The sequence below is a fragment of the Balaenoptera acutorostrata genome, chromosome 1 (assembly GCF_949987535.1).
Source record: "Balaenoptera acutorostrata chromosome 1, mBalAcu1.1, whole genome shotgun sequence".
NCBI lineage: Eukaryota > Metazoa > Chordata > Mammalia > Artiodactyla > Balaenopteridae > Balaenoptera > Balaenoptera acutorostrata.
The window spans coordinates 39,254,867-39,270,209 of record NC_080064.1 but is presented as its reverse complement, the minus strand read 5'-3'; the positions used below and the strand labels follow the sequence as shown (position 1 = coordinate 39,270,209).

The 15,343-nt window shown below is 52.7% G+C and overlaps 1 protein-coding gene across 1 annotated transcript; it reads right to left on the bottom strand.

The window, feature by feature from the left end:
- Window positions 1-247: 247 nt before the first annotated feature.
- Window positions 248-12,074, bottom strand: LOC103000849 (taurochenodeoxycholic 6 alpha-hydroxylase-like). Its single transcript, XM_057544749.1, has 12 exons — window positions 11,821-12,074; window positions 8,799-8,940; window positions 8,115-8,159; window positions 7,509-7,636; window positions 6,420-6,544; window positions 5,893-6,047; window positions 5,322-5,428; window positions 5,049-5,239; window positions 4,830-4,963; window positions 3,873-3,937; window positions 3,653-3,729; window positions 248-1,264 (listed from the first exon to the last, which is right to left on the bottom strand). Exons 1-12 carry the CDS (start codon window positions 12,013-12,015, stop codon window positions 1,096-1,098), a joined length of 1,533 nt encoding a protein of 510 aa, XP_057400732.1. The 5' UTR covers window positions 12,016-12,074; the 3' UTR covers window positions 248-1,095.
- Window positions 12,075-15,343: the final 3,269 nt, after the last annotated feature.

Here is a 15,343-nt window from a genome sequence, read left to right as displayed (position 1 = left end):
CCTTTGGAGACGAGCCCTTTCTCCTGACTCAGCTGCCATGGGAGCCTCAGGTGACAGGCGGGTTCTGGGGCGTGAGGGACCCCAGAGTGTGAGGCTGCAGGGGCGCTGGGACATGCTTGTCCTGCTGGGGTCCTGGGCCAACAGACCAGGGGTCATGTCTCCTCCTCGTCTCCTCTGCCTTCCCTCCCCTTCTCTCTCTCTTCCATTCCATCCAGCTCCTTTCAAGGGAAGACACACACACTCCATATGACATTGTGAATTTATTCAGGGAGTGGGAAAGAGGGGAAGCCAGGTGAGTGACAAACGGGTAGACCTGTAACACACGGGAGTGATCGGGGGCCCAAGGTGATGGTAGGCACACAGGACTTAGCAGCTACAGTAACGGCTGCCCAAGGTGTTCTCCTCCTAATCCACGGAACTCAGAGCAAGCCTGTTTTATCTGAGTGGGCCCGTGTAATCACAAAGGGCCTTATGAAAGAGAAGGCGATGTGAAGACAGAAACAGGGGAGCATTTGAAGAAGCTGATGGATTTGAATATGGAGGAGGGCCCAGGAGCCAAGGAATGCAAGGATTGCAGCTCTAGATGTGGGAAAAGGCAAAGAGAGGGATCCTCTCCTAGATCACTGCACAGGGGTCCCTGCCAACATCTTGGCTGTGTCCAGGGAAACCCACTTCCGGCTTCTGACTCCAGAGCTGTCAGAAAATAACTCTGTGTTGTTCTCAGTCCAAAAGGCTGTGGCCAATTATTTTATCAGCAAAAGGAAGTGAATTCAGGGACAGACAGGCAGGCAGAAGGAGAGAAAGACAGGGAGAGAGTAGACAGACTGAAGGAGGGCAGGTGTTCAGGATTTAGGTGGACAGTCAGAGACACGGGTAGATCAGAGACAGATGGAGAGATAAGCAGATAGGGAGCCTGGAGAAAGGTGAGAGGAGGAGGGCAGAACGTCTGATGGGCAGGAGGCAGGAGATGAGGTAGGCCGGCAGGTGGGCAGATAGAAGCAGGAAGTGGGCACAGAGGCAAGGACAGGAGAGAGTGACAGCAAGACAGGATGGCAGGCAGGGGCCCTCAGAGCTCATCCTTGTCCCCAACAAGGATTACAGGAGCTTCCTGAGCTGCAAGTGGATCCCGTTCTTGGACTTCAGCACAACTCTTGGAATGGGAACAGGGACCCTGGAGGGATCCGGTGCCAGCTCAAAGCGAAGCAAGGTCAGGGCCACGGCCACCTTCATCTCATTCATGGCAAACTGCTTCCCGATGCAGTTCCTGGGTCAGGGAGGGAGAAGGAAGTGAGCAGAGGCTTCTAACCCCTGCCGGGCACAGGGCATTCAGGGCTCTCCTCCACGTGGCCCAGCCCCGATCCCTTCCTTACGGGTCACACTGAACATGCCGCCCAAGCCTCGGTCCACGCTCTCCCCTTGACCTTTGCAAAGCCCACCTCTCTCCAGGACTAGCTCCTAACTTCTACTTCTGCTCTCAGCAGTAGCAAGTCCTGTTGGGGAGGGTCGGCGCTCTGAGCCACAGGGTCAAGTCACGTGAATCAGTAAATGTGAATTAGTACTTTGTTCACTCGTCCACAGGCAGTTTCTGGTTTCAGGCCAGGCCAGGGCACTGCAGGGGGGTGTGGGCAACTCTCGGGCCCTCAACACCCATGGCAGACAAGCAGGGGCCCCAGTCCCCAGACAGGACAGGACAGAGTTGTGTGAGGAAGTCAGGATGGCAACAGGGAGGCTTCTTGGAGGGACCACGGGTTAGCGACCCTCAACCTGCTGGACCACTTGCTTCCCAGTTAATGCTCCGGCCTCCTGTCTCCCCTCAGCCCCTCAGTCAACCCAGCCCTGGAGGCTTCCCATTCTGCTCCAGCAAGGCCCCTCCTCCCATCCCATGGGCTCCTCACTGGCCTTTTCAGTCTCCTTGCCTCCCCTCTCTCTACTGAAGCCCGGGCAGCTCGGGGCCTGCTGTGCCCTCCATCACAGGGAGGACACGTCGCAGGGCCGCAGCTGGCGTCACAGCCCTCTCTGGGCTGCTCCTCACTCACCTCACACCTGTCCGGCTCCTCTTCCTCACTCAGCTCCTGTTGAGGTCCCCTCCCCCTGCCTCTGCCGGCCACATGCTCAAGACTCAGTTTAGTGACCGCCTGGCCTCCCGCCTCTGCCGCCTGCACCTCTTTCTCCCACATCCCCAAGCAGCTTTAGTGTTAACTCAAGGACACATCACCGCCCCGTGACCAGGACAGTGCCAGAAACATGGAACATTCCACAATCTGCTCAGTGAATGAATGAATGAGTGAAAGAGTGGATGAATGCATGATGTCTGTCTTGTAAGGCAAACGTACTGACCACTACACTATGGAAACGTCGCATGTCTGTCTTGAATAGCGGTAGTTGTTCCTTGACTGTGAACTCTTGGAGCAAGGAAAATTCCTTTCATCTCTGTGTTCCCATCCTGTAATACATGACTTGGCACACAGAGGCAAGCTTAATAAATAGCTTTCTATTTGAACAAAGTTAATTGAATTGAAAAAAAGAGACTGGAGTAAAATTAAATATTAATTCTGACCTAGGAATTGAGTTGCCAGGTACCCCCCGTCCTCTAGTGGCAGCCGCATGACCTGCAGCCAATGTCTACAAGGAAGAACAGGACCCTGGCACAGACCAAATCCTAGAGCAAATTCTGGGAACGTGTTGCGTCAAGCCTGTTCTGTGAAGGTTGATTCACCAACTGAAAATTTCACAGAATTATAGACTCAGAAAAAACTTGGATTACTAAGTAGTTCCAAAGTTATGGAAGTTACTATTTCAGGGGGGATATGTAGCCGTTGAAGATTTTCACAGCAGTCATTTTGGAGTGTATCACCCAGCTTAACAGCTATTTCAAGTGTGCTTTATATTTTACATGCCAGGAACTTTTCAAATGCATGTGTCAAATACAAACTAGTGAGTTTTTTAAATCAAAAGCACTTGATAGCCCTCCATTTTAATCCTTTTCTCCAATGTTAGACTCTGGACTCTGGAACTGTGGTATATAAGCCCCGCTATATATAAAGACATTTGGCAACTAGGAAAGGTGTTAATACGCAGTCACAACTTTGTTGGGTTCAACTACAGAAATAGAGAAGACACACAAGGCTGTGTAACTTTCTTCAAATGGCAACTGTAACTGATCATATACATAGCTTGAAGCCTCAGGACAAGGAAGGAAGCTGGAAATCCAAACCCATGAAAACACAACTGCTGATACAGTGAGAGGTGGATTGGTGAATTAAGTAAAAAAGACAGTGGGCTGGACTAGAAATGTGCCAAGAGAGAAAACCAGCTTCTAAGATGACTGATAATTGGGAAAAGCAAACATCTGAAGTTTAAGTTTCATGAAAAATTCTAATGCTGAAAAGTCATACACCTAAAATGAGGAAAACCCTGGAATACTTTGGAGCGGCCATGGCTATGGCAATGTGGCTGCTCGTTGCGGAAGTCAGGAGGTCAAGGTCTCCGTGGCGTGCCCTGAAGGCCTTCTTGTACATGGGAATACATGCCTCCTTCTCAACATGCCAACATACAGGGGCATAACTGCATACACCACCCATGAATGTAGACAGTCACACACATCAGGTAGCACCCAGTGACACCTGGCTGCCCCAGGTACAGAAGGCCTCACCTGGATCCTCCTGAGAAGGGCAGGAAAGCATGGCTGTGTCGATCAGAACCTGGTGCAAACCGGGATGGGTCAAACACCTGCAGAGAGAGCACCAGGGCCAGGGCAGGTGGGGTCAAATTCCTTGCGCCAATCCACCAGGGGACAAGAATCCCCGAGGGAGAGCAGGGGAGGCGCTGGTCTGGAGAGAGCATCCCATCCCCTCCTCCCATGGCCATCATACCTCTGGGTTCGGCCACACCTTCGGGTTGTGGTGAAGCCCATAAAAGGAGAGGGAGAGTGGGATTCCTGTGGGGCAGGGAGGAGAGAGAGAAGACTGATGGTACCCGTGGCAGCAGGGGCAATGTGCACAAAAGGCCTGGGAGCCACCATGAGAGCTGCCCTCCATCACTCTGAATGAAATTGTGCTCTTGCAAGACAGGTGGGCTGGAGGTGACAAAGCACATGAGCACAGATTAGGAGTAGGTAACCATGGCCCAGGACTGAGAAGGAAAAGAATTGGAGGCTTACTATTAGGATCACCTCACATGAAAACTCACATTTATCAGATGTCATCATGAGCCCTTGGAAAATGTGCATTAACTCATCTAGTCCTCGCAGCAGCCCTCAAGGAAGGCACTCCTATCCCCACGTGCAGATGAGGCACCTGAGCCTTCAAGAGGTTAAGGGACGTGCCTGTGATCCCACAGAGAGGAGGTGGCAGGGCTGAGATTCAGACCCACTGGGCAGTGAGCCATTGGGTAGCTTCCAACCATGGCAGGGCTCTCAGACCTGAGCATCAGCTGCTCTCTGCCATCCACCTGAGGGCTCCCCAGAGACTGGACCATCTGACCCATGACAGTGGATTCTCTGAGCTCCCTCATTTACTTAGACCCCATATGAAAGAACCACATCTCCCCCTACTTCTTCCTGCTTTTCTCTTAAGCCTTCACATCTGAAGGAATTAGAATTTTAGGGCTCCATTACAAGACCACATTCAAGGGCTAGCATTTGCTTATTGAGCTTTCGTTGGTTCAAGTTCTTTGTCAGGCGTTTTACAAAACGTCCAAAGTGCAGAGTAAATATTAATTATCTTGAGGCGAAAACAACCGACAGAGCATCCCGGAGCTGGAAAGCACATGTGTATTTTTTATCTTCCATGTGGTGTTGCTTAGGTTAGTGGGTGTGGTGAAGTTCATACCTGCAGGTAAGGAGCGTCCATCAGGGAAGGTGACGGGCTTGCTCATATCTCTGCTAATGACTGGCACTGGTGGATAGAGTCGCAGTGCCTCCTTGATGCACATGGTGGTGTAGGGCATCTTGTCCAGGTGGTCCCTGAAAGGAAGCCCATCTAAGGGCGGGCAACCAGGAGTCCTCCACTCGCAGAGGGACAAGGTTCTCCCACCTGTTGGGCACTCACCAGGTGATGGAGGCGCCATCCCCCAGGAGGCTCTGGATCTCTTCCCGGCACCTCTGCTGATGCTCAGGGTGGGAGGCCAGAGCATAGAGGATCCAGGAGATGCCACTGGCTGTGGTGTCGTGACCCTCGAACATGAACGTATCCACTTCGGCACGGAGGTCCACGTCAGACAAGCTGCTCCCATTCTCCATCTGCGGAGGCAGGGAGAGTGCAGGGTTTGCCCCTCCTCTGTGCTTCTGGGCAAAGCCTCAGGCCTCTCCTGCCCACACTCACTCTGGCAAAGAGGAGGATGTCCAGGAAATCCAAGTGCCTCTTGCTCCTCACCTTCTCCAGCTCTCCCTCCTTCTGCAGGTGAGCTTTCCTCAGCTTGATCACTGCATCTGTCCCAGAACAGTGGTTCCCAGGCAGAGCTGAGGGCTCCTGGGAGTTCAGATGCAGCACCCACCATAGCCCCATCTTCCCCTCAGGCCCATTCTGGGTACCAGGTGGATGAGGACGAGGGTGGGAATGGGTGCACATGTCAGGGCAGAGACCTCCAGCATCATCTGATCCAGGTTGGAATCCCGTCAATAACACAGCCCATGGAGGCTCTGCCTGAATGCTGCTGGGAGGGGGTCTCATTCCACCGTCACCAACGTGGTGACACATGTATCTCCCTGCACCTCACCTGACACCCTGACATCTCGGTTCCCAATCCCTGCACCAGGAAGTACCCAGTGTGGGTGTGTACCAGCCCCTGAAGAGGAAGCAGGAGTCTGGGCTCTGCCTGAGGGGTCAAGGCCAGGCCCTTTTACATGTGCATGATGAAGGGGGTGGGGGAGCCGCCCAGAAGGAGGAGCAGAACCTGTGTGTTGATGGGCCAGCTGGCAGGCCCGGTGGCTCCAGCGGCCTTCAGGGGTCAGCCTGTAGATGAAGTCGTTCTGGTGGAAAGCATTTCTTATTCGGGAAAAAGTCAGATTGCCGAGGTCCCTGATGGCCTGGATATAGGACTGGATGTTCCTGAAGGGAGAGGATGCAGAGGAGACTGGAGTGGAGGGAGCCTCTGACCTGGAGACGGAGTGGGGCTCCGGGTGGGGGTTCCTCAGTCAGTGGGGACAGGCAGCACTGAGGCTTTGTCATTTCTGCCTTACAGCCCGAGAGACCCTCAGTCCTTTCCAAGTGGCCTGAGCGGCCAGGCTTCTCCCTGTGCAGGAATCAGGGCCTGTGACTGAGTCAAGGTTGGTCTGGGTGGGATTTGGCTCTGGTCCATGGCTCTGTGCAGAATGTTGCTTTCTGTGCTGATAAGCATCCATGCTGCCCTAACTGCCTCTCAGGTAAGTCCTCCCCAGCTGGTGAGAACAAGGATCCTGCCACTGAAAGGTTGTCACTGACCTGTCTGTCTGGATGCTTCCCTGGTGGCTGAAAGCGCACTTCATGATGGTTTCCAGGGTCATCAAGGAGACGTGTCCAAGGACCTCCAGATGTGAGTCCAGGCTGACGAGCTCCTCCCACTTGTCCTGTGGTGGGAGGGGGACATTGACCCTGCTCTGCTCCCCCAGAAGGCCTCTGCTGACAAGGCCAGGCTCTCTCCGTCTCTCTAAATCTTCGGATGAGATTTCCTCACTTTCTAAGCAGATGTGTGTTAGCAGTTTGAAGCTGTAACACATGTGTGTAATGTGATGTCTGTTTTCTCGGAATCTTTTATTATATAATTAATTATACTCTCTCATAATATTCTGAATTCATTCTGAATTCTAGGAACAATTTATGATGATAATCACCTTGTGGCAGACCAGAAAACATTGTTTCTCAAGAGACAAAGGGGAACTCTTTTGTGTCCTGAGATCGGAGCTGGACAGGCCAACACTAGTAAGCAAATATTTCAAGGCAAGGAAAAGGTTAAGGGACTCTATTTAGGCTCCTATGAAGGGGCGATTCCTTTCATTCATCCATTGTTAACTGAGACCAGCTGGTGCTCAGTCTGGATCAGAGGTGATATTTGTCAAGACCTGGCTCTGTGAGTGTAGACTTGGCCTCATTTCCTCCCATGAGTGGCTCAATTCCATGCAGAGGCCCTGGGCCCCAGGCCAGAGACTAGTTGAGTGACACCCTGGGATGTCCATCCTGCCACTGAAGCTGCCATTGCCCAGGGCATCTTGGGGGGCGGCTTGCACCGCTGTCCAAGGGAATGACCCTTGCTCTAATCCTCTGTGTTGAAGATGTGGAGATGAGAGGAGAGTGGACCCTGAATACACTATGGCCCTGCTTTCCCTTGCCTTGGAGCAAATTGTGGATCCAAGCTACTGCCTGGGTACCCCTCTGTCCCATCCAGTTTGGGTGAGCTCTGTCTCAGAGTACGTTCTGAATGCATCATTCTGGAGGTTGTGTCTGATGGACGTCTGAGGGACACAAGGGTCTGAGAGTGGACTTTGTCAGCTGTGCTGGATGTGAGTGGGTCCAGGTGACAAGGGATGGACTCACCAGCATCACTCGGACAGAGTCGGCCATGAGACCCACGTAGGGCTTCAGGATGTCATAGTGGAAGGCTGGGGTCAGCATCCGCCGGTGCTGGAACCACGTCTGCCGCTCCAACAAAAGCAAACCATTCCCTGGGCCACAGATGGGTGTGTGTGTGGGTCAGAGAGACTGGATCAGAGGGACGACTGGGGACAACTTGGGAGGAACCAAGGGTGTCAGGAGAAGGCACATCATGGGCAAAGGTAGGAAAGGCCAGTACAGTTCAGGAGTGTGAATTTCCAAAATGGCTGGTCCATAGGATGTGATTATGACAGCTGCGAGAGACAGAGGTTGAAAAAGAGTAGGGGGGCAGGTGATAGAAGAATGAATAGTCAGGCTGAGAATATCGCAGAGGACTGAGAAGTGATGAAGAAGAGGCTGAGCTTCAGGAGGGCTGTCAGCACCATTACAAAGGGTGAGAATTTTACTGGAAGGAGAGAAATGAGGCTTGACTGAGAGATGAGGGTGGTGACAGGGTGCCTGGCACCTGTTGTTCTCCGTTAACCAAAGAGGTAGCTCTTGGTAAACCTAACTGGTGGGTGGACTGCAGTTGTATTTAAATGTACTTACCAATCCAGGGGATCAGCAATCTGTAGGAATCATGAGACTTTGGGTCTGAAAGGTAAGGAAGGAAAGTGGAGGGCACCGAACAAGACAGGCAGCCCCCAGAGCAGCTGTGGTACCTTCCATTCCTGATGCTTGCCAGCTGGCAGTCTGTCTCAAGCCACCTCCCTCTCGCTTCCCATTCCCGACTCTCTCTGTCCTGATGGTCACTGTGGGCCCAGGAAGGGAGACTCAGTGTCCCAGCAGCAGAACACCCACAGGACTAAGATGGTGAATCGGCAAGAAAGATGGGCTCTGCTCAGTGCCACAGAGTAAGACAGAAGCCTGTGGTTTTCCTACAGTTTGTGGTGGTTTGGCCATTTCATGACCCAGGACAGGCAACAGTGAGAGGTGCCAAACCTAAATCAGTGTGGACAGGGAATTGTCTTCCAGACCTGGGATCATCTCAATTGGGTTAAAACAAGAAAGAAAGTAAGACAGAAAAGAGAAGTCAGCCCCACCCAGGTGTTTAAGCATTCACTATAAGTGAATAATGTTGGCCTTAGTCTGGCTTGTGGGCTGCAAGGGTGGCTGGTAGAGAGTCAGGTGTTGATGGCTGAAGTGCCAGTTTCTTCTGGAATTTCACAGATCCAGGGGCATGTACCCAAGAGGGAAGATTTTCTCCTACTGGGATGTGGGTTTCCCTCTCACCTGATCTCCCCAGGACCACCTTCATGTAGTCAGGGTCATAGACCAACACTAGGGCTTTCGTCCCCCACAGCCAGCGAGCACAGGCACTTGGGTATTTCTCTACCCTTTTCAGTAGGGGTCGCAGCTCGGTCTCCTCTTGGAACTGTCACCAAGGGAAAGAGAAATCAATAAAACCCTTGTCTGTGTTCCAGTGCTGGAGTGGGGGTGAAGGGCAGGATGGGTACAGGGAGATCATTCTTGATCGATCAGCAGAACTAGGAGTTTGGAACTATTTCTTATGACCTGGGCTCTGATCCAGACCTTGCTGGCTGTCCAGCTTTGTCCTAAGACCAGATTCTGTCCCCTTGTCGCGTAGATTTATGGGCCACCACTACAAACTGCCTACAGAAACTTCCATCAGGGATTGACTCCCTGGTGTACAAAACTTTTGGAAGTTATTCTTGCAACATTTACATGAGCAATTTATGCTAATTCATATCACTTGGTAAGCAGTTTTGTCATATAATTTTGTTTATTTAGAGAATAAAATAGATTATATTAAAAAAATAAATTTATATATTAATTTCCTTTTGCTTACTGACTGCTATTTATCATCAATATTTTTCCAGCATACATGTAAACGTTTGCTAATATGAGTGTTAGGATGTATATGGCTAAGTGAAAAAAACTAGTACTAAATTGTATGTGTATATATTATTTTACATATTGAGTGTATACACAGTGATAGGATAGATTCTGGATGTATACATATGAAAATAGTATTGAACTAAGGTTCTTATATGTGGATTTTTAAATCTTACTTTCACTTACCGATAACCAGAAACTTTTATGCACTTCCCACCACCTAGAGGAATCTCTTGAAACTCCTCAGCGTGGACCACAAAGGCCCTTGCTTTCTGGCTTTACCTTCTCTATTCTTGCCTGTTGCCGGGCTGGCGAGTCCACAGGACCCATTGCTCTGCCTCCAAAGATGCTGCTGCCAGTGGTCCTTGCACGGGCCCCACCTGCTCACACTTCTAGGCCTCTGCCCAGGTTCTTTCCTCTACCTGGTGGGCCCCTCCTCTTTGCCACAGAGCAACTGCCTCTCCTTAACCTTGGAGATTCAGCTTCATTTTATCACCTCTGGATTTCTCGTCAACATTTGGTCCTAGGCATGTTCCATGCAGTCACCTTGTCTTTAATTTAATGGCTTCTGTGTAACTCAAAGTATCCCTCCGCCACTTTAGTATCTAATCTCTGCCTGCATCCTTCTACCATCAGGACTCACCAGCTCTGAGGCAACTTGCCTACTGGAGGATGGGTTCCTTCACTGAGCACGTATTTACTGAGCATTTACTATGTGCCAGGCACTGGTTTAAGGCACTGAATTAGGATGCGGCTGTAGATGCTTGTCTGTTTGGAGCCTCCAGGAAGAGACAGTGAGATTGAGGACATGACAGCCATAGGGGCTCATGAATGTGTGATGGAGGGAAGACCAAGCCTCTGGGGAAGCCTTGGGGCAGGGGCCCTAACTCAGACCTGGACGTTAGAAAGCTCTTCGTCATGCACGTGCTCAGTCATCGAGTCACCATTTACCAAGATGCTCTCAGGTTACAAAGATGAACCAGAGACGGGCTCTCCCAGAAGGAGCTCACGACTATGACACTGCAGACAAAACTAGCTGAATCCGGTTAGCACTGCCTTATGAGAAGGACAGCCGAGGGAAAAAGGGTTGTCCCCTCCGCTCCTGGGAGACCCAGAAAGATATCTTGGAGGAAGTGGCTTGGGGTTGGGCCTTGGTAGACAAGCATATGAGGGCCAAGATCATTCCAGGTAGAGGGCACATGGGAGCAGAGTCCCAGAGGCCAGAATGCCCAGGCAGGCGGGGAGGACGCTGAGTAACTTTGGGTGCAGGAGGTTAGGAAGGAGAGAGGAGAGAGGTACTGGGCCAGCCCACGTGGGGCTTGGGCTGTTTCCAGTTCCCGTCTTTGGCTCCACTCTACTCTAATCACGCTGCAGAGAAAAGGAGGCCTCAGCTCTCTGCAACCCCTGATTTTCTCTCAACATTTGTTCAGTCCACAAACCCTTGATGAGCCCCTCTCCACGTGGCCCCTGACTTTGCTCTGAGCCCCCCGCCGCCCAGGCTAGCGCTGCCAGGGCTGGGTGGGTCGGTGCTGCCCCTCCCCAGCCTGCGAGCTGCTCCGTCCCTCCTTCCTGTCCCTCCACACATTGGGCTGACATCCCTCCGCGCAGGCTCTGTGCAGGGCGCTGGGGGTGAGGGGGTTTCACGCTCGGTCCCAAGAGCTCATAGTCCAGTGAGGGAGGACACCAGGCGGGCGACGTCACCCTGTGGATGGTGCAACTCAAACGCCAGTTCTCCTTACCTAGCACCATCCTGGGAACCTCGCTCATGTGTGCCAGCTACTTGTCAGGGTTTAAGCACTGAAATCAGGAGACTGGAAAATTCCTCAGTCTTAACAAACCGAGCCACTTTGTCCCGACAGCTGACGTAATCCCCCACCCAGCAGGTGGGCCTCTTTTCCTGTCACCTGACACCTTCCTAGATTCCTGTCTGTCATCTCCACGGACAGCGAGCCCACAGGGCTGCAACCATCAGACTGATGTCTGTGCTCCCAGGCAAGCTCAGGGCCAGGCAGAGAGGACGGGATTGAGGGATGGGGCAGGGAAGCATCTAGAAGCCTGTTCTATGAGAACAGCTGAAGTTGCTCAGCCTGGAGACGGGGCAGACTCAGGAAGGAACAGCCACTGTCCTCAAAGTGCAGGGCTGCTAGGACAGCCTGCAGATCCACCTAAGGAAGGAGTGTCTGGCAGACCCGAGGACACCAGCACAGGGTCCTGGGAGGGAGGGAGCTCCCCAGACTGGGATGAGGAGCCAAGACCTGAGAGGTAAGCTGGGTCCTTTTGTGGGGCCACGTGCTCATCCCACAACAAGGCTTTCTCCCATGGGCTTGCTGACCAGGACTATGGTCTGAGAGCCCCGGCCCTCCCTGCCCTCCCACTCCCCTGTCCCACTCCAACCTACCTCCTGCATGTGCCCATAGAGCCAGTGGGAAGGAGGAGATGGGAACTGCTGGAGGGCTTTGAGCAGCCACTGTCTGTGCAGGTAGAGCTGTGCTGCCTTGAGTAGAAGCAGAACCAGGCCGAGCAGGGAGGCCACCTGCAGGAGCCCAGAGACACCGCCCAGGGCTCTGGTGGGGCTCAGCACAGAGACACTCATGGTGCAGCGGCTTCTGGATTGCTGACTGTCCCTGAAGGTGGCTGACCTCCCCTGAGCACCCAGCCTGGTCAGGGAGGCTTGCCCCACCCACCTGGGGGAGGGTGAGGGTGAGGGCAGAGGTTAGACCTGGGCCTCCAGAGTTGATTAACTGTGGAGGATGCACTTCTGGAAACAGTGGGAGAAAAGCTTTCTCAGCTGACAGTGACAATGACCAAGTGCAACCCCACTTTCCTTCTCCATATTACCTACCAAATATTTAAATGAGCACCTACAACGTGTTGGGCAGTCTACTAGGTGCTGGGACACAGCCGCAAGCAAAGCAGACATGAACCTTGCTGACTTCAAGACAGTCACAGTCTAGTTTACCAACATTCAGTAGATTTGGTTGGTTTTATTATCATCCCATTTCAGAGGGGAAAACTGACTTCAGAGAAGAAAAGTGATGTGGCCAGAGGAAAACAGCCTCTGCTTGTTCCAGTTGAAACTGAAATCCTTCTCTGTTGGACTTCAAAGCTGCCTGCCTCAGCTGCCTCTGAAATGTTCCCCAAGGCTTGTACCTATCCACTATGCAGTGTGTCCTGGGTGACTGTGCCAGTGGACAGAGCGCTGGCCTTGGATTCAGGAGGTCCAGCCCTAGGGCAGTTTCACTACATATGAAGCTGGAGACTTGTCCTCTCTGAGCCTCAGCTTCTCCTTTGAAAGGTGGGATAATAATTCATTTCCTATTTACATCCTAGGAATGCTCATTCAGTCATTCATTCACTCAGCAAATATTTCTTGAGCTCACAGGCTATAGGTAAAGGTATAAAACTATATTAGTTAAGAAAAATTGTAGGCTTGTGCTGGAGGAATGAACAGTGTCCAGACCGATCAGGAAAGGAGAAAACTAAAAAAAAAGAATGGGGCTTTGAAGGGTGAATAGGAGTTCACCAGGTAGAGAGTGCTTCTAGAGGGATGGGCACTGAAAAAGTCATGGAGGTCATATGTGAAAGAGCAAGGGATGGGGAAACCTTCATTTTCTGTCTCTTACATCCCTGTTTCATGATTCTCTTCCCCAAGATGAAATCCAGTGCCCATAATTCAGAAAGTAAAACACCAAAGATTTCCATGAAGAATTACTTGGAAGCAAGCTCTCTTAGGAGCCTTGAGTTTCCTCCTGACCTGCGCCCCCACCAAGTTTAACTTCTGTCCCAATAGCCTCTTCCTTTGCCTGACCTCATGACAGGTGCTTCACACATAACCTATGGGGCCACATTCTGGGCTCCTGTCCAAACTAAAGGTCGGGGTGACTAACCACCTACACACACGTCCTCACAGCCCAACCTTTCACCCCCTCTCAGGATCCTCTCAGGTCTCTGCCTCTGCTGCCCCCGAGACTCTGAGCGAATAGACTTTCCTTTGTTGGTTCAGCAACTTGGTTCAGCACAAGGAACAGTAAAGAGAGTGAGTGCCCATCAGCCCATGCTCTGAGAGTGACCAGCCCGAGCCCTTCTGCACCACCTGACGCCAGGGGGCCTGCCAAGCTTTCTGTCCAGGACGCTCCCAGCTAACTCTCCTGCCCCGCCCCCGGTCAACACAGAGTGTCCTCCTGGTCCCAACTTTTTTTTTTAACATCTTTATTGGGGTATAATTGTTTTACAATGGCGTGTTAGTTTCTGCTGTATAACAAAGTGAATCAGCTATACATATACATATATCCCCATATCTCCTCCCTCTCGCGTCTCCCTCCCACCATCCCTATCCCACCCCTCTAGGTGGTCACAAAGCACCGAGCTGATCTCCCTGTGCTGTGTGGCTGCTTCCCACTAGCTCTCTATTTTACGTTTGGGAGTGTATATATATCCACCTGGCCCCTTCTTGGAGCAGAGTGAACTAGCCCTGTGACCTAGGAACGGGAAGGGGACTGGGCCAAAGGTTCCAGCTACAGGCAGTGGCTGGGAGATATGTCCCCTTCAGGAGGCACATGGCGGCATCACAGCACGGCACAGGGCTGCAGGGGGGTCTCCTCTGGCATCCGGGGCCCTGGGTTAGGAAGAGCAGGGGTGGGACGGGAGGAGGACCTGTGTGCAGAAGCAGCAAGAGAGCAGGGCTGGGTGCAGAGAGGCTGGCGGAGGAGTGCAAGGGACCTGGTGCTGGTCAGGGCCCAGGGTCAGGAGGACCAGTCCCCCCGAGGTCTCCAGGAGTGCCAGGGTTGAAGAAGCCCGTCCTTGCTCAGGGGCTGGGCAGACATGCTGGGGACTGCAAGGGGCTGTCCTGTGGGGGAGGTGCACGGGCTGGTCCTCTGCTTCGGGTCTGACATCCTCTCCCAGCAGCCAAGCCCTGTGCCCAGCTGGTCCTCCCAGACCCTCCTGCACAGCCGCCTGCTCGGGCCTCTGAGGAGCCTGCAGGCCCTGCGTGTGAGGAAGGGCTGCTGGGGGCTGGTGACATGGCCAGGCTGGGCTCTTCTCAAATCTCATTTGGGGTGAAGGATTGGGTTCCTGAGGCCCTTGTGCTGGGCCAAGTCTGTGAGGCTTCTTTGCTCAGGGCAGGATGGGCTCTGGCTGGAACACTCTGAAGATGTAGCGAGGAAGCTACCACACAACAGCAGGGAGGTTCCTTCCCCGACAGGTGCCCGGGGTGAGCTTCTTCCCTCTGAGCCTTTGGAGACGAGCCCTTTCTCCTGACTCAGCTGCCATGGGAGCTTCAGGTGACAGGCGGGTTCTGGGGCGTGAGGGACCCCAGAGTGTGAGGCTGCAGGGGCGCTGGGACACGCTTGTCCTGCTGGGGTCCTGGGCCCACAGACCAGGGGTCATGTCCCCTCCTTGTCTCCTCTGCCTTCCCTCCCCTTCTCTCTCTCTCCCATTCCATCCAGCTCCTTTCAAGGGAAGACACACACACTCCATGTGACATTGTGAATTTATCCAGGGAGTGGGAAAGAGGGGAAGCCAGGTGAGTGACAAATGGGCAGACCCATAAGACACGGGAGTGATCGGGGGCCCAAGGCGATGGTAATCACACAGGACTTAGCAGCTACAGTAACGGCTGCCCAGGGTGTCGGTGTCCTAATCCCCGGAACTCAGAGCAAGCCTGTTTTATCTGAGTGGGCCCGTGTAATCACAAAGGGCCTTATGAAAGAGAAGGCGATGTGAAGACAGAAGCAGGGGAACATTTGAAGAAGCTGATGGATTTGAATATGGAGGAGGGCCCAGGAGCCAAGGAATGCAAGGATTGCAGCTCTAGATGTGGGAAAAGGCAAAGAGAGGGGTCCTCTCCTAGATCCCTGCACAGGGGTCCCTGCCAACATCTTGGCTGTGTCCAGGGAAACCCACTTCCGGCTTCTGACTCCAGA